General features: G+C 37.2%; 1 protein-coding gene across 1 annotated transcript in view; it reads left to right on the forward strand.

The window, feature by feature from the left end:
• The window catches only part of LOC122811397 (complement C2-like), a 925,867-nt gene that overhangs the window by 44,845 nt on the left and 858,908 nt on the right, over positions 1–22,114 (forward strand). Inside the window, exon 2 of the mRNA XM_044083220.1 lies at positions 9,785–10,015. Within this exon, the coding sequence (XP_043939155.1) occupies positions 9,785–10,015 (231 nt within the window). The remainder of the gene's footprint in view (positions 1–9,784; positions 10,016–22,114) is intronic.

The following is a 22,114-nucleotide window of genomic DNA, read 5'->3' on the forward strand; positions in this document are numbered from 1 at the left end:
TATCATTTGTTAATGTCATGCTTTTATTTTCCAAAGTAAAACATGCAAATGCCAATATAACTAATCCTACTAGTTTATGAAAGTTTGCTGCTGAACACACTATGACTCCCAGCTATGCTGACTAACGTTAAGTGGGAATGTGTATTTTTTTCAGGAGACAAATATATTTCAGAAATATCTGTTTTGTCTTTTCCATTTAATGTGGTGTGTGTGTGTGTGTGTATTGAAAACTCAGAACACTGAAAGTGTGCTTCATAACATTGAAAACTACAATGCATATGTAAATAACACCCTCTCCACTTATAACAGTACCTAACTAACACACTTTCTACTACGTTTCTGTATGGGGCAAGCCTCTACACCCCACCCCCATATTAAATATACCAATTCCAAAATCACACTACAGGGAAAAAAGTTAATTTCCTAACCTCACTATACAATGAGGTTAGGAAATTAACTTTTTTCCACTGTAGTGCAATCTTGAAGTTGGTATATTTAATTTACTGGGGGTGTGGGAGTTCCAAGGGGCTTTCCCCCCTGCAGAAATGTAGTAGAAAGTGTATTTGTTAGCTAGGTGTTGTTGTAGGTAGAGGTGATCTTATTTACTTGTGCAATGTAATTTTTAATGTTATGAAGCAAACTTTCAATGTTCTGAGTTTTCAGTGTTTTGGGTTGTGAATTTTCGATGTTATGAAATTGAATGTTATGAAATTTCAATATTATGAAGTAGCCCCATATATATATATATATATATATATATATATATATATATTCACTTTAGAACATCAACTGGACAGAGAATTACAGCTTTATTTTCAGTCACTGAAGTATTGCATACTTTGTATTTAGAGTACTCGTCTATGTCCTGTGGAAGTGAAATAGTTTTATTATTCTCCTACTACTCTTCAACTGAGGGGCAGTGCAGTGGCACAGAGTTTAGAGTTGTCGCTTAACAGGAAGAGGTCCCTGGTGGTTCCATTCTCAGGTGGGATGCCATCTGTGTGGAGTCTGCATGTCCTCCCTGTGTTCATGTGGGCTTCCTCTGGGTGATCCAGACTGGACACACTAAATTGACCATAGGTGTGAGTGCATGTGTGAGTGTGTGGTGTGGAAGAACACAGCAGGGTTAGCCACCTGGTGGTGCAAACCTAGGTTCTAGATGATTGAGTGTCATTGCTGAAGTGACACCCTGACCCCAGGAGCAAAAATGGGAAAAAAGGGTTGTGGATGGATGGATTCTCAAGCTGACTGCTAAACAAAGGTTGCAAAACCTGAAGTTATACTATACTTAACTATCCAGATTTTGTTATGTTTCCTGTTATCTGGAAAAAAAGGGTAAATAAAAAAATGTTTGCACAGTAGTTGGCATCAGACATTTTGTTACACCGTGGACTATATTCAAGTACATTCCAGTCAACAACAACCCACTGAAATTATAGGCATCACAAAATACATTGGAAATATTTTATTTATTTATTTATTTATTTATTTAAATTTGTTGACCGGGAGTGTCATTTTTTATTTTTTTTATTTATTTATCATTTGTAAATGTCATGCTTTTATTTTCCAAAGTAAAACATGCAAATGCCAATATAACTAATCCTACTAGTTTATGAAAGTTTGCTGCTGAACACACTATGACTCCCAGCTATGCTGACTAACGTTAAGTGGGAATGTGTATTTTTTTCAGGAGACAAATATATTTCAGAAATATCTGTTTTGTCTTTTCCATTTAATGTGTGTGTGTGGTGTGTGTGTGTGTGTATTGAAAACTCAGAACACTGAAAGTGTGCTTCATAACATTGAAAACTACAATGCATATGTAAATAACACCCTCTCCACTTATAACAGCACCTAACTAACAAACACACTTTCTACTACGTTTCTGTATGGGGGCAAGCCCCTCTACACCCCCACACCCCCCATAAATTAAATATACCAATTCCAAAATCACACTACAGGGAAAAAAGTTAATTTCCTAACCTCACTATACAATGAGGTTAGGAAATTAACTTTTTTCCACTGTAGTGCAATCTTGAAGTTGGTATATTTAATTTACTGGGGGTGTGGGAGTTCCAAGGGGCTTTCCCCCCTGCAGAAATGTAGTAGAAAGTGTATTTGTTAGCTAGGTGTTGTTGTAGGTGGAGGTGATCTTATTTACTTGTGCAATGTAATTTTTAATGTTATGAAGCAAACTTTCAATGTTCTGAGTTTTCAGTGTTTTGGGTTTTGAATTTTCGATGTTATGAAATTGAATGTTATGAAATTTCAATATTATGAAGTAGCCCCATATATATATATATATATATATATATATATATATATATATATATTCACTTTAGAACATCAAATGCCCATAACAATGAAATTCAGAACACTGAGACCAAAATCTTGAAAATTCAAAATACTGAAAACTCAAAATATTGAATTCCATAACATTAAAAAAAAACATAGGAGACCAACATTTCAGCACAGCTTCATACAGAAACAAATAAAAAGCAAACATATTATTGTTCTACAAATATAAGCAGGGGCGCAAGCCCCCCTGCACCCCCATGTAGTGGGCTGTGCGCCCCCTGCTACTTAAATATGTCAACTCCAAGATCGCACTACACAGAACAAAATGGCAAATATACCATTCTGCATTTCATGACTGCCTGTTTAAATTGTAAGAAGCTATCCTCAACCTTCTCTTAGAAACACTACTTCACTGTTAAAACATTACACATTATTATATATCTCTCTGATACTTACTGGAGTTTCATAGGTAACCTCAGTAATGTTCCCTTCTTACTTGCAGTAATACAACATAACATATCTTAGTGTAGTGTAGTGTGATCTTGGAGTTGATATATTTAAGCAGCAGGGGGTGTGGGGGGCACAGCCCCTACACGGCGGGTGCAGGAGGGCTTGCCCCCTGCTTATATTTGAAGAAGTATAAAATGGCTTGTTTCTGTTTCTGTATGTAGTTGTATTGGAATATAGTACATGTTGCCTTTCTATCTTTTTTCAATGTTATGGAATTCAATGTTTTGAGTTTTCAGTATTTTGAATTTTCAAGATTTTGGTCTCAATGTTTTGAATTTCAATGTTATGGGCTTTCAATGTCCTAACGTGAATCCATATATACAATGTGCTAGTAGTCTTATTACATTGAGATAAGCCTTCTGAGATCTCCAGGCAAATTTTGATCAAACATTCAAATTTAAGTATAACTATATTAGTGCTCAGCAGATATCAGACCTGATACCAAAAGCCAGAGATATTCATTAAGGCTTTTTTCGATGATGATATCACACTTCTCATGAAGAATAGGTTATGTTATTTAACACTAAAGACTTTCTTATAATGTTACTTTTTCTTTATATCTGTAGACCTTTAATGGCATTTCTACCAAATGGGATATTATTTTTGTGTATGGGGATGTTAATATAAAAACTGGACTGGAAAGGATTGGGGCCAGGAGTAAGTATCTTTCTGAAAGTAAAGACTTTCTTAACATTTCAAGTGAACCCTGTACAAACACATATAACGTTTACAGATGGTTTAATTCATCCTGTTGCTGGCAAAGTATTTTATATTAAAAGTTTTAATAACTGCAGTTTGTGCAATATAGTTAATTTAGCTTCATGTACTGGACATAAAGCTTATTATGCTTGCAAAATGTCTGAGAAATGAAAGTATAACAGTACTTAAATAAGACAAATAATTTGTTTAAACAGCAAACACTTAACAATATTTACGTATTTTTATCTCAAGTTTTAGAAGTAAATTATGTGGGCAACAGGGTGGTGACATACTGTACCTAATTTAGTGGAATTAAAGGGCTGCCACTGGCATTCTAAATTAAATGTGTTTGTATAGGGGGAATTAGGGAATTAATGGACATAATCAGCTTTAAGGGTTTAGTTATGTATTTATTTATTTATGTATAATAATAATAATATTATTTTTATGAATAATTGCATCTTGTTTAACTGACACATGATTATACAAATCCCAAGCATTTAAAACTTTGGGAAATCAAAACAGCAACATTCTGAAGACTGCAAAACAGTTTTCTTAGGATAGCCAACCATCTCTAAAATATCAGATAGTATCCTAAAAATGTCCCATCATATTAATACAGTGACATTCCTCCTGCATAATGGTATGTTCTCCACTGCAAAACAAAAATTGTCTAATTATATGGAAAAAAAATGCTAGAGTATTTATAATAATCCTAATGAGTAGGAGAGAGAGAATGTACAGAGGAAAACCTAAATAAATTTTCTGTCCCTGTCCTTGAGGCAACCTAATACAATTCAAATAGTGACGCCATTTCTTAAGAAGAAAACATTACAGTCATTCTAAAAATCCTTCTAAAGCATCAGAGCCTAAGTCTCACATAATTTTTTTAAACTTTTGTAACAGATCTTGCTCATTCTTGACAAATTATATAATAAAATTACTGTATAGGTTTTTATGACTACTGTCTTAGCAAACAAAAAGTATTCATTTATTTTTTCTATTTTTTAACCGGGATAATCTGACGGAGAACAAAAATGACTCTCTTTAGCAAAGGCCCATGGAGAAAAGCCTCATAGTTATTTAAATTAGGAATATTCAAAAATATTGTAAAAGGCATATCAATAGTTATGGTAGGTATTCATGTTTTACAGTTTCAAGTTGTTGTTGTTGTGTCTTTCAGCTTAGGGGTCGCCACAGCAGAACTCTGGTCCACTAATGTTTAGTAGTGGATTTTTACGTGCTGAGTTACCAGCCCTGACGCACAACCTTCAATGAAGGCACGCCCATTCATGCATGCCTCCACACAGAAGACGCTCTAGCTGAGAATCGAACGCAACAACGTCTTGCTGTGAGGCAACAATGCTACCGCAGCACCACTACCACGGGTAGTAAAAACACAAAAATAGAGACCTCAATTTGTTGGAGTACTACAATCCAGTTTCCTTCATAAATATTGATATTAATATACTCTTTTCTATCCTGGCTGAAAGATTTAAAATAATTAACTGTAATGCATATAATTTTCATACAGAGTCAGTGTTCCTCAACAGAAGATAACACACAAATGTGGAAGTTGTACTGACTGTTGTAGGAAGATATTAAGAGGGCAGTATCATATTTGTACTATATGAGTCAGAAACCTTTGATCTGGTCTGTAGTCCCTGTATTCACTATTTTTTTCCCCTCTTCCTCAGGAAGATAACATTTAGCCTTCACTCTATTCTTTCAACAAAACTATTCATGAATGGAGTCTTGTTCAACCAGATTAATATTAAAACATTAACTTGACAGAAATACTCCCAATCACTTTAACTTTCAAGTAGTTGCCCAGAGCTTTTTTCTGCAGCATCTGTCATAATATGCATGTGTTAGGAATAAATACCTTTTCACAACTTTTACTGACATATACTTTTGTGTCTTTCTTAACCATCCTAATCTTCCCTCAACCCTATTACAAGAAGTTATTACTATTAGTGATTACAATTTAAATCTAAATGTTTCTACCATCTTTTCTTAATCTCCTCAGTCTTTAGTTACAGATTTGAATATGTGGGTCATGTCAGCTGATGCAAATAATATTAAACACCTAAAGTACTAGACAGACTAAAGATCGTAGGTTCATAGGTAGGTACTAGGCTTTCGGCCCTGGGGCCTATGTAAGCCTAGCAAAAAAGGTTCCCTGGCTTTTGCCACCCAAGAAAATTATTTTCCTATGCCCCTGTCAAGCAGTGCCGCAGAAGTGATCCCCGGGGTGAATTTTCTATTTCCCATCCAGTCGTCAAGATTTTTCTTAAAGAGGGCCAATGAGGAGCTTTGCTTGACATGAATGGGTAGATTGTTCCAGAGTATGGGAAGTCACTGGGACAGGAATCTATCCCTCCAGCATGTTCTGTTTATTGTGGTGACAAGGTTTAGGTCCCTGGAGCATGTGGTTTGGAGAGATTGGGATTTCTTTAAGTGTAGCATGTCCAACAGCTCTGGATTTGTCATAGCTTTGTATGTTGGGCAGAGATCACCTCTGAGTAGGCAATATGCAATAGAGTAGAGCTGGAGTTTTTTGACACGGTCTGCGTATGGCATCTGTTTGAGTTCGGTAATCCTCTTAGTGAGGTATTTCTGTGGCCTTTCCAATTTTTGTAGGTGTCTTGTGAGATACATGCCAAATGGGGCAATATACTCCTATAATAGGTCTGATGAGGGATGAGTAGAGAGGAACAATGACATCCTTTTTTCTAGAGGAGAACCCTTTTGTGATGAGGTGTACCACGTAAAATGATTTCCTGACTACTGTGGCAATGTGGTTATCAAAGGAGAGACTACTGTCCACCTGTGTCCCTATCACACTTTCAGTGTTTAGTGAGCTACCATCTATGTGGTAGCTCATGGGTACTGAGTTTTGCCCAAAGGGAATGACAATGCACTTCTTGGCACTGAGCTTGAGGCCATGACTTTGACACCAAGCATCTGTCTCTGTGAGGCCCTTTTGTAGAATGTCTACATCATTAGCCTAGTTCAGTCTTAACTTATGATAATAAATCAGACAGTTTTATACAAGGAAAGGGACAGACTTATTTTAAATACTGCATCTAGATGCTCTACAATCAATATTTTTACAATAATTTTACCTGCTAAGTATTAATTTCAGTGAAGGTATATAAACTCATTTCAACAACCCTAACACATTTGATAATTGCTGTATTTGGAGAAAAATAGCAGTGGCTTACTGAAATTACTACACCAAAACAATCAACATATTACCCAATTGATATATCTGTAAACTTTCTCACAGTACTCCAAGATGAACTAAGAGATACTGTTTAATGTAAAACTCATTTCTTCTCCATGTTCTGGGTGAGGGGTAACTCCCACAGCCTTTCTTACCCTGACTGTTAAAAAAATATCCATTGCATGTACTCAGGGTTTGCAGTAATGTTGTTAAAGTGCAAAGAAATGACATGCAATTGCAGGGAGCTAATCATGATGTAAGATATTATTTATAACTTTAACCTCTCCTGCATTCCAGCCCTATCACTACTTAACATGATTTCAGACTTTACACTTTCAGGCCTAAACCTACTAATGACATATTAGAATGGCATCAGTATAAATGAAATGGGTCTATATTATATGCTTGAAGAGACTTTTTTTCGAATATATAATCATTGATACCTAAAGAGCGAATGCTCTAAAGCACGAACAGCCACATCCACAAATTCTTTCCTCAGGAAAAAATTCAGTTTGCCATTATCAGGAATTACCCTTTTCCCCAACGTAGAGTGATCTTGGAATTGATATATTTAGTTAGGGGGGTGTGGGGGCACAGCCCCACACGTCGGGGGTGTGCGGGGGGGGGCAAAGACTGCCACTTGATTAGGGTTTTGAAATTTGTGTTTTTTGTGTATAGTCCTGTGAAATTTTCCTGAGGAAAAAATTCACGGATGTGGCCATTCGCGCTTTAGATAGTTCGCTCTTTAGGTGTTGATGATTATATGTTCGAAGAAAAGTCTCTTCGAGCATATAATATAGACCCAAACCAAATATGCCTATTGCATTGATCTATGTTTGTGTAACTAAACTGTTTCTTAAAAGTAAAACAATGCCTACCCTCCAGAAAGGCATCTTATCTCAGCAGTACATCACCATTTTCTACTGCATTCTTATCTTGCCAGCATTTTCCACCTACAGAAGTGAAGGCTCAGATGGGTAAACAATTCACTAGAACAGCCCCAAATTTGATGAACCACCATTAGCATTATCCCTTTTGCTAAGCTCCTGTACACACAGGTGATGAGTAATCATACTAACTACCTAATAACAATAAAATTAGCATATTTTTGCATGGCAATATCCTGGCTGTCATCTTCATAAACTGTACCTGCTGACTTGAAATTTACCATTTGGAATTATAAAGTGCTTCTTGCTTACATGACATGCTTGTATTTATTTATTTATTTATTTATTTATTATTTTTCTTGTTTTTGTGGTTTGGAAAAGCCTGTCTGGATGGAAAACCCCTTATCAGGAAAGGTCCAGTGAGAAAATCCCCACAAGATACAGAGAGAAAGTAACATACATACATACATATATATGTACATACATACATGCATACAAACTTAGTGTAATTAATTATTTGAATGTATATACAATAATGAGTAAAAAAACAAAAACACTGACAAGAAAAAAGAAATAAGTAGTACATCATAAGATAGAAGATAGTAGTAGTACATCATAAGATAGAAGACTACTGACAGTCATTTTAGAGCATGTCAGGATAGAGTAGATAAGGATAGTTTTGTACTTAAAGCTCCTGCAGCTTCTGTATGCTACTAAGGAGAGACACTATGTACAATCATATTCTTTAGGTTTATATCCAGCTTCATGAATTATGATTAAGTTACACATAAATCACAAACCACATAAGTCTTGTTTTATGGTAAATAATACCTGGTCATAGCCTCTGAATGTTAGAGATTCATTAGTTGTAATTTTAACTGAACTTTTGCAATATATTACCTCTCAGTGGATCTCTGAGAGTATAACCTCCTAAAGACAGTGTTCTAGTTATGTGGTGAATCTGCTTAAAATAGGTAAAACTACACCTAGATTTATGAAAATGTTCCTAGACTATGTAAAAGAATCTGTGTGGTCTTTGCCTAGGGGACATGTAGTAGCATTAAGACATTAGTCTAGTAATCTCCTATGAACCTATGAACATAAATACCATAAGTGGCTTTTAGTGACATCAAATGGTTTGTATCCTTTACTTGAGTGCAGTGTCTTAGTATTTTATATAGTTTGTCTTATATGCACTGAGTTATTTTTACTGTACATATCTGGACCTTTTATCTTGTTTAGAAAAAGTGCTATAATGTTCATGCTAAACAGCTCCAGTGATGTGCTTATTGTATAACAGAGATTAACAGCACAATATTGTAAGTCATTTGCTATGAACATCTGATTATTATCCTTGTAGTCAGACAATAAGTATGCAATAACATGTCATGATATAAACTGTGACAGTGTACTCCTGCAAGCTATCAAATATAAGTAATGGCCAGCTACTGTCTATCTTCTAGAAATTAAATGACTGTAACGCAGCTTAGAAACTCTGATATATATATATATATATATATATATATATATATATATATATATATATATATGGGAGCCCTTCATTTGTTCAAACTTTCAAATGTTCGAAACTCATATGGCTGACATCATATGAGCAAATGTTTGAAAGCAGACAAATGGATAGCGGAGATCCCGCTACAGTGTGAGACTGGGAGATTCCCTTTCCTGCACTGTAGTGCGATCTCGGAGTGAGAATACCCTGCAAAACACAGTTTTACTGTGTTTCCAGGTAGGTAAATGGTGCTATTTCAGGATGTCGGTCTTTTGGAATGTCGATCATATGGTGTCGGCCATATGAAAGTCGGCATTCTGAAAAGTCGACATTCTGAAGTAGACCCATATATATGACAACTTCAAGAAGAAAGACATTTTATCTGACCACAATAATTTTAAAATATTTTTACTGGCAAATGTCTAGAGAGTTCAACATGTACTGCTGGTAACTTGTGCCTGTTTGGTGTAAATATTTATAAAATCAGGATCTTGCAGCAGTTTTTAACAGCTGGCTGACCTCTTCATGGCATTTTTATGAAACTGACCAAACTGCTTTGTTTACTATTCTTCATTTTGGTAAAAAGTCATGCAACAAATAATTGTTCTGTTTTCCATATCAATGATTTTAAGTTTCATTTTTGAAAGGTAGTAGTCAGAGGACAAGCTGACACAGGGGAATTACAGTGCAGCAATGATGTTGAAATAGAAGGTGGCAACTTTACACTGTCAGATGGCTACAGTGTGGGGAGTATTCTTACTTACCACTGTCCTGAGGGATTCTATCCTTATCCTCTCAGAAATCGAGTCTGCCAGAAGACAGGAAGATGGACCATATTAACAGAAAGAAATTACAGAAGGATTCTCAGGCCATTATGTAAAGGTGAGTCATCTTATTCATGGCAGCAAAGCCAGTTCCATGTGACCGACTAGTACTGTTTTAATAATGAACTTTTTAGCAGTTACCTTTGGCAGTATCATTTTAAATAACTGATTTTTAGTCTGTTTAAGTTAGGGATGCTATACTTGCACAACTGTGATTCTTCTTAAGTAGTTCAGTGACATTATGATCTATTATATTAGCATTTTGGCATATGAAAAATCTTACAAATATCGCTCCCCTATCCTAGAGTAGATCAACATGGGGCAGGAAAGAATGGAAAAAGACTGTTGTTACATATTTCTAATTTGTCTGATAAAAATCATTCAACCATGTGGTGCTTTTGCCAAGAAGATACATCAGTATAGTGATATATAATTATATATAATTGCTAGGGCATTAAATGTATTTTTGCTAATAGTTAACGGCAGGTATATATCTCAGTTCATTTGCATTTTCAATGGGATTTAATTACACAGTGTTAAGTCCAAAATAATGAAGATTTTAACCAATGTCTATCAGGCCTAAATGGGACATATATAAAGTACCACATCATGTTACCTTCTTGTCTACAAAATATAATGTGAGGCCTATAATGCAGAGTGGATATGCTTAGTTACTATCCAGAGAATACTTTAGTCCAAAATGGAACTTATGAAGTTCTTTTTGTTTCAGATTCCCTGCTGGTTATACACAAACATGAAGACAATACTGAAGTGAAGGACAGCCAGGATAATTACTTGTATTTTTCAATAGCAGCCTCATCTTCCTTTCAGGGGAAAGGCAAGACTTCTTATTTTATAGGATGTTGTGCACAGATCAGCTCTTTATCTATGGGGTCTAATATCAGAGGGAGAGATCTTTTATAAAGGAGTTGTACAACCCAAAGCACACAACATTTTTCACCAATTGCTTTTTTAAAACCTCAGTAAAGTCAGTTCTTCTAAATGACTCTTTCAGTACCATTACACCACTGTATAGGTCTCATCTCTCATAATCCCTTTACTCATTCATTCTCTTATATTTGTAACTTGCATCTCAATGTTCCTTAATGTAGGAGGCAGAATATCTCATTTCATTAAAGAAGCAAAAAGAGCTAGAGTTAATCTGATTCATGGTTATAACAGGTTTTCAAGTCGTTTTACAAAACAGAATTCCTGTTAAAGTCTTTTTAATGAATCCATTCCCAAGGGATCAGAGTTCATGCCAAAACAAGGCCTGATTTGCAGAAGTTACTGCGAGTGTGAGGGAATCATAGAAAGGTAAGCCACTCACAGATTTTACTACTTCCAAGGAAAGCAGACCGGACGTGCGGAGATATTCAGGATCTATCAGATCTGACCAAATACAAGAGATTCAAGATATATGAGATTGTAACACTTCAGGCAGTTCTTCTCCTTCTGCTCCAGGTAGCCTTTATGGCAGCTCTAAGGCTAAAAAATGCATCTTGACATGTTCTTATCTTCAGATGTATAGGAGCTGTCTCAAATTTATGGTAGAGATACAGCCCTTTCCATTTGTAGTACTACAGTCTGGTCTATCAACTGCTTCTACAATATTTGCTAAGTGCTTATTCCTGTCATATAATCACGTGTAGCGGTAGCGTTGTTGCCTCACAGCAAGAGGTTCTCCCGTTTGATTCTTGGCTGGAGTGCGGGGAGTGCCTTCTGTGTGGAGTCTGCATGTCCTCCCCGCGGTTAGGTGGGCGTTCGAAAGACATGCGTAAATGGGCGTGCCTTCGTGGAAGGTTGAACATTGAGCTGGCACCTCAGCATTCGTAAAAATCTACTGCCAATCATTAGCGGACCGGAGTTCCGCTGTGGCGACCCCTAACCGGGAAAAGCCGAAAGACAACAGCATAATCACTTATTTAGTAGGATGTGGACATTTATCTATATCCTGAAGAGTAATTAATTCCATTCTCTCATGACTTAATGGACAGTATAAGGTTAAATATTCTGTTTTAGAGGTATAGGCTTCACACTAAGAAGTTCAAAATTACCTACCGAATTTGGGGATTCAGACCCTGGATTCCTGGACTCAGTGCACCAGAAAGTTTCTCTGATTCCATCTCGGGTACATTAATGGAAGTGCTGACTAGAGACAGCACTCCTAAATAGGCTAAACGTTTCTGACTTGTCAACCCAGTAACATCTTGTGAGTAAACAGCTCAGACTCTTGCTGCTGTGTACATCTGGTGGCATTATTAGTTATTATTCTAGGAATCTTACAAAATGAAAAATATAAATACAACTGTAAATATGCTAGCAGTCTCACCCTCTTTTATTCTTTCAAATTTGCAGGCATTGTAGGATAATACATGTGAAGATGGACAGCTCATCAGCTGACATACACAAATATATTAAAAAAGAAAGTCTTCATGTTTGCAGGCGTGCTCCTTGCAACTAAACAATATTGTTTATCAATTATCAAAATAGGTATCCAAGAGAGAAAATATTCCGAAGGATAGACACAATTCCAATACAGAAACCCAAATAATATGGACGACTATATGTCGAGTATTTCTGTCAGTATTTACTGCAGTAAATCAATCAATAGAAATCCCACAAAAAATTGAGCTCTCCCTTTTGCCTTTTGATTTTCTGGTTTCACCCATCTGTTGATTCGTTGACCAGGCTGTCTGCACTTTCTTTTCTTTTTACAAGTTTCTTTCCAGCTCTTAGTTTGGATTTCCCCCTTGCCTTTTGCCTTTTCCCCCATCCCTTTTGATTCTTCAAGACTTTCTTGCACTTTCTGCACTCAGGATCTGTGCAGTTTCTGCTATTTTAGTGGGTGTTATATCATGCCATGAGTCTTCCCTTCTTCTTATTAGTCTTTTGAGTTTTGATTGATGTTTGAAAGTCAGTTTAAAGTAGAATGTTTATTAAAGAAGTAAATGTCTTCTTCAAGGTAGTTGTGTAGATAGGTGTCTTAAAGTTCTCAAATGAGACTGAACTGAGGGTGATCTCTCAGATGTTCATTTGTGTACCACTGTAATGATGTCCTGCTGTAAGTCCAGCTGTTTACTGCTTTTGAAAGTCAATGCTTGCTTTTGTCAACATGCATTCCTGGATTTTGCCTTTAGCTTTTTTTATTTTGTCCCATTTTGTGAATTTGCTAATTTGATTCAAGTTTTTTTTTAAATATCAGCTTTTTCTTTTTGAAATTTTGCTAAAAAGCTTTTCAACTTCATTGATTTATTTGTTTTAGAAATAACACAATCCATTATTGACATTTGGCAATATTAGAAAAATTTATTACTGGCAATTGATTATTCTAGCTTCCAATTATTTAAGTGCCCTTTCACTATATCTTTCTTTTATATAATGCCGTGTAATTCAATCAAATTTCTAACCTCCCTTTTCTCAATCTTAAAACAATAACCAAAAAATTTCTCCAATAGGCCCTCAAAGCAATAGGTGACAATCTTTCGAAATCTTCAAATCAATCCCCTCAAAATTATATCTTTATAGATATTTTCAGTAATAAACTTTCAAAATAATCAGTTTTTATGTTTTGCAGATACACCCTACTGATAGTCCATATGAAACAAGCATTTAATTACAAAGTGGATATGGTTTATGATCTATGGCCAATCTTAACAACCCATTTTTTGGATAGTGGATATGGTATATAAAGTGAAAAATATAATGTCTGGTGATATTTAGTCAGTCCAAATCTGTGTTTGGCCTCAGTTGCATAGTGGATTCCCTGCCGTTAGGGAGGTACAAAAGACTGATGTGTTAGAAATTCTGAAGATGAAGTTACTGTCTTTTGAAATAATGGTTTCTTATGAAATTTCCATTTTATTTTATTCATACAATGGTACCATAATAACTGTCTGGCTTCCAGTTCCTAGATCAAACATAACAGCATTTATATGCTTGCATACGTATGATATAAGCCAGTCCAGGACCATGAGCTGTACATTATTACTGCTTATTAGCTCTAAAAAAAGGAGCCGAGAGAATATTGCAAATTATCCAACCACATTGCCCAACCATGAATCATAGAAATCACATATTATCAAATGTTGTGGCATGAATATCGAATAATTTGACAATTGACTTTGACAAATTCATTGATGAGATAAATTTGATCATATTAATGAGGAATTAAAAATCATCGATGGGAAGGATATGAATAGGAAGATTAGTAGGTTATGGAGTTAGTATGGGAGGAAGAGATAAGATGTCAAAAAGCAGTGGTGAAGGAACAATTGCCCGTCTGGTAACTGTAGGGTGCAGAGTGATGCTCTTCAAAAGATAAATACTCAGCTTTACTTTTTACTGCATATATTTCTGACATAGAAGTGGTATTAAGAATATGATGAATAGGTTAGTCACTCAATTAATTTTACAGGTTGGTGGTCTGGACTGCAAAAGCTCCTTTTCAGCTATCATCCTGCTATGTTGCAAAGCAACATGCAAAGGACTATTAGATGCTTTTGCAGTTAGAAAGAGTGCACAGTACAGAAATGTACAGATGGCAGTCAGTATGTAAGTTTGCTCTAAATTCTGATTCTAGGACTGGTAAACACACAAAAGTGAGCAGACTAATGTCTCATCATTCCTTGCGCCTTCCCTGCTACCCCAAAAGATGCAAGAGATATAAATGAACTCTGGTCGCTTGGGACATAGTCAGGGCTTTATCTCTCTATGCTGCAGAGCTGTCTATTAGTCTTGCTTTTCAAAAGCAACATGGGGGCTGTGTTCCTCACACCCTTGCTACTTAATAATGCCAGGATCATGTTTTCTAGCACTCTCAAAATTATTATACATGATCTGGTTGCACTTAATTGTTTGCTGTTCTCGGGATTGCAGTTATGATCTGTAAACTTGTAATAGGCATCCCAATGTGCTGGTTTGGATCTATAATTGCTTGAAGAATACGAGCGACTATACTGTATGACTCTGTCTGTTACAAGACCTATACTGGGTTCTAATAAGTCTGCTATTCTTTTGTCTACTGAGACACAGTGCCAGTATCTCTGAACTGCATGTGTAACTGTTTATCTGATACAAGTAGTGTTGTTACATAAAGTAATCTGGACTTCAAGGGAATGGTATATCTGATGGTAGTTGACATAGGTCTGATATCTGCAGGCAAAGCATTCCAAAGTTTGGGGATCAGAGATTGACAATGACTTTGAACAACTTTCAAGGGTATACTGTGGAATGTCAAGAAGCCAAACAAACAAATAGCAAGACCAGAGTATCCTGGTGTATGACTTATAATTCTTGGTACGTTCAAACAGTTTTGATAATTTAGAAGTTTCTAAATAAATGAATTTATGCCTGTGAACTTAACAAAACAACTTGCTTTCTTGTGGGTGCAACAGTAATATTCTGTTTCAGGAAAAATGGACAGGAAATTGTACAGTTCATTCAGAACATTTTGGATTTGTTAAACCTTTGTTTTTGTTTTGGAGATGGCTGATATTCTAGGATAGGAATAAATATGATTTTATCCAAGTAAAGGCTTATCATTTTTGCTAGCAGGTTAGATACATTGTGGCAAGTTTTAACACTCCCTGTTATCTTCTTAAAGGTTTATGAAATTAGTGATTATTGTTTTTGTTTTTTTTTAAACAGCTTTATTGAAAACATTACTATAATGAACAGATCTTTTGAAAAAAACTGAATAAGTTAAAATTTTAAAATACAATATTTAAAAAAGAAAAAGAAATAATACAATAAAAATTAGTGATTATTGTGAGGGAAGGGTCCTACTACACATCCATGTATTACTATTTCTAAGATTCCTAAGGCTAGGGATTGCAGTAACCAGTTCAAAGGACCTTTGCATAACTCCTGTGTGCTCCAAAATCATGGCTTGAGTCTTTTTAAAGCTTGCACTCAGGAACAGTTGGTTGAATTGTCAATACACATTAGAAAGCCTTGTGTTAGTGCACTGCTGGTAAAGTCAGTACAGAAATCAGTAAACCAAACAGCCATATTATTGGCTCAAGGCATTTATACTTGGCAAGTAGAAAAAGTTATCCCATTAAAGAAACTGTTAAACAACACAAGGGCCCACTACTGAACCTTTTGGAACACCAGCAATGACTGGTTTTGACAGAGATAATACTTTACCAGTTGCTATTCTGAACGCATGTTTGCTTAGCACAAGTAGCTCTTAAACCTATCCAAGCTTACTTGTAATTGACCATATCTTTCAAGCTATGCTGTTAACCTGTACTTCAGGATATATGCTTTAACAAGGTCAGTAAAGACAACCCCTATGAATTTAAAGGGTGTGTATCACTTTATCGAATAGCCATTCATTGAGCTCCTCTTTATCGAAGACGCTCTTCATCGAACAGCAAATTTTAACTAGGGCAAACCAGTGGTTGCCACCATATGGAATTTGCCCTTTTCCTCATTGTAGTGTGATCTCAGAGTTCGTATATTTAGTTGGGGGGGGGTGGAGGGCACAGTCCCTTACACTGGGGGTGGGGTGGGGACATAATTTTTTTTAATGGTCGCTTGGTTGGCCTACTGTTGGTTTGTCCTAGTTAAAATTCACTGTTTGATGAACAGCAGCTTCGATAAACAGGAGTTTAATGAATGGCTATTCGCTGAATAGCTATTTGATAAGGTGATATAGACCCAAATTTAAAACAGTCCATGTGTTTATATATTTGATTTGTGAACAAGTAATGCTTTAGTACTGTGCCTTTATTAAACCTGTGGTGTATTCACCTGAGTTTATCACAGTTCTGAATTTTCAACTTGATAGAAAATACTTCATTAATTAAAGTTGAGAGTGCAAATGGTACAAAAAGGCATCTATAAGACTCCATATTTTTTTGTGAAGCATTTTTGGGATGATGATGATGATAATAATAAATTGTTGATGTTTGCAAAAACAGCCTTTGGCAAGTGACTTATTTAATGTATTAATGAAGTTAACAGAACTTTGTGTCGCATGCTTTCACACACTTTTGGAAATGAGTCATCCAAGCCTTTTCTACCATAGTTAGGGATATATTTTAGCCAATTGTTTATCTTTGTGATTGCTATATGTGAAAATGAAAAATTGTGCCACATAATGAGTAGGTATTTTACTGTAAGATTTATTCCTTACCAAAATACCTTGCAAAAAAGTGCACATTAGTTTCCAGTTACTTTTAAGCTGAGTTCAGTGATTATGGCTAGAGATGATCTTTACCAAAGAAACTAGTTGCCATAATGGCTAAGCTCTTCGCCTCCCATGCACAAGGTACAAGGTTCGATCCTGACCTCTGGCCAATGCCTGTCTGGAGTTTGCATGTACTCCATGTGTCTCTGTGGAGTTCCTCCCACCTCTGAAAAACATGACTGTTTCCATCCGAAACTCAGCAATGAATGGAGATGTGGGCAGAATCACAGACTCTGCATGATGACCTATGGGGGAATAGTTGTATAGACAAACTGCTTTAGGCATCTACACTGGTGTGCAGTATCCTCAAGACAGGAAACTACAGATAACAGATTGCACACCACACTGTGGCTAACTCGATGGTGTAAAATATGGCTCTAGGTGATTTGGTTATGTTGACTAATGTCACCAAATGGGTATTTACCTTGTCCAACCTATGTTAGGGGTCTATGCTAATAGGAGGGGTGTATGTTTTCCACTGTAAAGCCCAGCAGCTCTGGAGCAATAAGCTACTGCTGGCCAGTGTCCAATTGCCCAGCCTAGGTTACCTGGGTTAGCTCTGTTGAGCAAAAGCAGACATAAAACTAATCAACCTGCCAAACATGAACTAAGAATTGGTACACCTTAATGTAGATTCACTGAAAGGATGCAGCTTGGAAGTGGATGATATGATGGTAAGGAGGAGGTTGGTCATCCTATGTATCCAAGAGACAAGATGGAAGGGCAGTGTAGCAAAGCTGTTTGGTTTGGGATCCACAGTCTACTACTCAAGAGGATGACAGGCTAGAAATGGTGTGGGAACTGTGCTGAGGGAGAAGCTTCAAAAGGCAGTGAGGGATGTCATCAGAATTAGTGACAGACTCATGGCAGTCACACTCCAGTCTAATGACAGAGCAGCATTCATAATCTCAGCCTATGCCCAACAGCAGGTTTGTGACAGTGAAGAGAAGAGTACATTCAGACTGCAGTTGCAGGTCCTACTAGATAAAGCAAGGCAACATGAATTGGTGTTAATAATGGGTGACTTGAATGCACACTTTGAGACAGATCAGCATAAGAGGACTGACTGAGGAGTAAAGAAGGAGAGGCTGTTCTAGACTTCTGTCTGGCAAATGGTTTGATAATGACCAACACATAGTTCAGAAAGAGAAACAGTCACAAGATGACATAAAAGAATGGCTAACATGCAACTCAGGTAGACTTCCTCCTGGGAAGGAAAGGGTATTGGGGTAGAATCAATGATTGCAAAGTCAACCCCAGTGAAACAATCAGCCCAAAGCATAGACCACTGGTTGCCACAATCAGCTGGAAGCAGTGGTCAGAGAAGGCTCTAAGGTCAACAGAGACCAAGCTGAAGACTGGAAAGTTGACTACAGAGAATGTTCAATGAATTATTCAGGGCTGTAGCACCCCAAGAAGAGGAGAAAATAGGTGGAGTTGAAGAAGAATGGCAGCTCCGCAAAACAGCATGTGTGGGAACTATAGAACAGATATGTGGTTGACATAAGTATGGAAATAAGGTACATAAGGAAAGCTGGTGGCAGAATGAAGAGGTTCATGAAGTCATCAAAAGAAAGAAGGAGTGTAGGAAAAAGTGGGAGACAGAAAAGCAGACCAGGCTAGAAAGGAATACTGGTTGGCTACGAAAGGAGTAGCAACAGCAAAGAATATGGCATCAGAGGCACTCTACCAGCTTATGGAAAGTGACTCAGTAGGTGGCACAAAGAAACTGTATCAGGTTGCAAGGCAAAGACATAAAGATAAAGAAGGTAGTCAGACACCCTTCATAAGGCATGCCAGTAACAACCTACTCACCAGTCTACAGAATATCAAAGGCAGGTAGGAGTACTTCCAGCAGCTTCTGAATGAAGAAAACCCCACAGAAGCTGTACTACACCAGACACAGCCTACTATGAGAGACAAAAAGTAGACCACCCTAGAAGAACCAAGAATAGTCCTAAGGAAAATGAAGTTGGGGAAAGCAGCAGACTCAGATGTGGTCACAGCAGATATGATAAAGATGCTAGGTGATATGGGGAAAATGGCTCCTGAGTGTACTCATAGCAGTGTGGAGAGAAAGACATATCCCAGATGACTGGTGAATAAGTATTCTCATGCCATTGTGTAAGAACAAAGGGAACAACCACAACTGTGGGTAGTACAGAGGTATCAAACTCCTGTCACACTGCATGAATGTTTTGGAGAGGATGACTGATAAAAACATACACAGAGTAGTAGAAAGTAAGATGAGAGATGCGCAGTTTGGATTCAGTTCAGGATGTAGCACAACTGACCCAGTGTTTGCAGTGTGACAGATAGTTCAGAAGATGCTAGAGATGAGGAAAGAGTCCAATTGGGCATTCCTAAACTTGAAGAAAGCATATGACAAGGTCCCAAGAAAGCTGATTTGGGTAGTCCTGCAGTGGTTTGAAGTCCCAGAAACATTGGTAGAATTATACAGGCTATGTACAAAGATCCAATGACTCAAGTACAGACAGTGTTCAGTCTCACAGAAGGGTTCCCAGTGGAAGTGGGAGTGTATCAGGGTTCAGCTCTGAGCCCACTGCTGTTCATACTGGTGATGGATTACTTAGCAAACAGGTCGGAGGGGACAGATCAACAAAATCGTTGTATGCAGACAATGTGGCATTACAGGCAGACTCTGAGCAAGAACGTCAGCAAAGGATAGGCGAATGGAATGCAAAACTAAAGGCACATGGGATGAAACTAAAAACAGATAAGACAATGGTAATGGGAGCAAAGTGGGGGAATCAGAAGCTGAGAATTGAGATAGAAGGGAAGATAGTGGAACAGGTTAATAGCTTCAAGTATTTGGGGAGTGGTTAAGGAGAAGGGAATTCTGAATGAAGAGGTCGAAACTAGAATCAGAGGAGCTGCAGCCAACTGGCATAGAGTGTCAGGTGTAGTGTATGACAGAATAATGCCAAAGAAGCTGAAAGGTAAGGTGTACAAAACAGTAGTACCACTGTATGGGCAGTAAAGGCAGAGCAGACGAGGAAGCTAAAGATGATGGAAATTAAGTGCTTGAGACAGGTGGTATGATGGAAGTGCCTGTGACAGGTGATAGGCTACACACTGTAGGACAGATGAAGAAATGAGGACATAAGAGCAGAAGCCAAAGCAGCTCCAATTGCAGAAAATATCAAAGAGAACAGATTATTCTGGTTCAGGCACACGTGCAGAAAAGCAGAAGACAATCTAGTGAAGAAGACTTGGGAAAGACAGGAAGAAGGTAACAGGAAATCTAGGCATCCAGCAAAGAGGTAGATGGATTGTGTGAGAAAAGATCTGCAACAGTCAGGCGTGAGTGTTGAAGAAGGCAGGAGTGTGTCATTGAATTGAGAGACATGGCACCAATTAATGCAACACTCACGTAAAAAATGGGAAAAAGGGATTGATGATGTTGATGACTAGTACATAAGGAAATGGATAGAGAGATGTATTTTGATAATGGAAAGAGTACTTTGATGTAATTATCTGCTGAGTATTTCTACAGTAGGTATGTGAGAAAAGTGTCCTAAGGTGAAACGGACCTCAGGATATCAATAACATGATAGTTTAAATATGATAAATAATATACTACTGCACATACTACAGTTCAAAAGGTGCACTATTGCCATTTTTATTCTATGTTTTTGGCACCACACCTGCCAACCATCAAGCCTTCTTGCACTACTTTTGAGCCGATTTATACAACTACTGGATATCCCCAGTACTGAGGCAAGAGCCAGCTCAAGGATGTTCTTCAAGTAGCCATGGTAGTTGCTGTGCCCTTGCTGAGACTTTAGCAATGACTGCATTGTAATAATACTCCTGGCATCTCTTCTGGATGGGTCTGGGTAGGGGATATGCAACCCACATCACCACAAGAGCTACTGTGAATTCTCCATGTTAATGCATACTTTTGCGCACCTGTGAGGAAGGCTGCCTAAAAGTGGTGGCTTGGTTAGTTAAATACACATTCTAGGTCACATTTGCATCTGCTGCCCCTCCTCTAAAGGATTGTGGCAGTCCATGACATGCAATGCCTCTATCTTTGCCCCAAGGATGGGCATTGTTAGTCTTCCCCATGCCAACACCAACAGATGACAGTGCTGTTAATCACACCCTGGTCATCTGAACCACATTCAGGGTTTTTTCCCTATACACTATCAGAACTGGTATAAAAGTGCATTGTCATTAGATTCAGTAATTAATCCCAAGGATAGTGAAGTGGGTTTGCCAGTGAATAAAGCTGCAGATAAGTAGCATCTACAGTAGTATGTTAAGTCTACAGACCATACATAATAAGGGACAGCAAACTGTTGAAAACAGTGACCAGAATTATGAAGTGGATGGAATTACAGGGAAAAGCACCAAAACTAAGAATATTTTTACTTCAGGGAAACAGAAAGACAGTGGATATCATAGTGGTTCCCATGATTATAATAGAAGGTTGGAGGATTTGCACTTTTTGAGAAGCAATAGAGGGAGGAGGAATAAATTCAACAAAATTACTCAGAAAGAGAGATTTTTAAACCGGAATAATAGGAAACATTTTTCTCAGAGTGATTGTTGGAACTGTGGGATGGTGTCATAGAATAAGTCAAACACTGGGATGTTGTCAATAGACATGGAGGTCAGGTACAATGGTTTTAGGCAGCTGCATGAGGAAGCTAGCAGGGATTTCATGTGACTGAAAGTTTGCTGGTTTCAGTGATATTGTTATGCTGCTGATTGCACTGATTGCGCAGTATGATGTTTAGATATTCCAGAAGAAAATTGAAATACGAGATTTAACTGACTATGGAGTAAGTACAGGGAAATGTTTTAATTGTATGGAACTAAAACTAGCTGAAATAATACTCTGATGGCATGTTGGATGTATAATCATATTAGAAAGTAAAATGGGACTAATTGTATATTGCAAAAAGGAAAACAGCAAAGATGAATCATGTA

The sequence above is a fragment of the Protopterus annectens genome, chromosome 9.part0, assembly GCF_019279795.1.
Source record: "Protopterus annectens isolate FY-2018-M chromosome 9.part0, PAN1.0, whole genome shotgun sequence".
In the NCBI taxonomy this organism is placed as follows: domain Eukaryota; kingdom Metazoa; phylum Chordata; order Ceratodontiformes; family Protopteridae; genus Protopterus; species Protopterus annectens.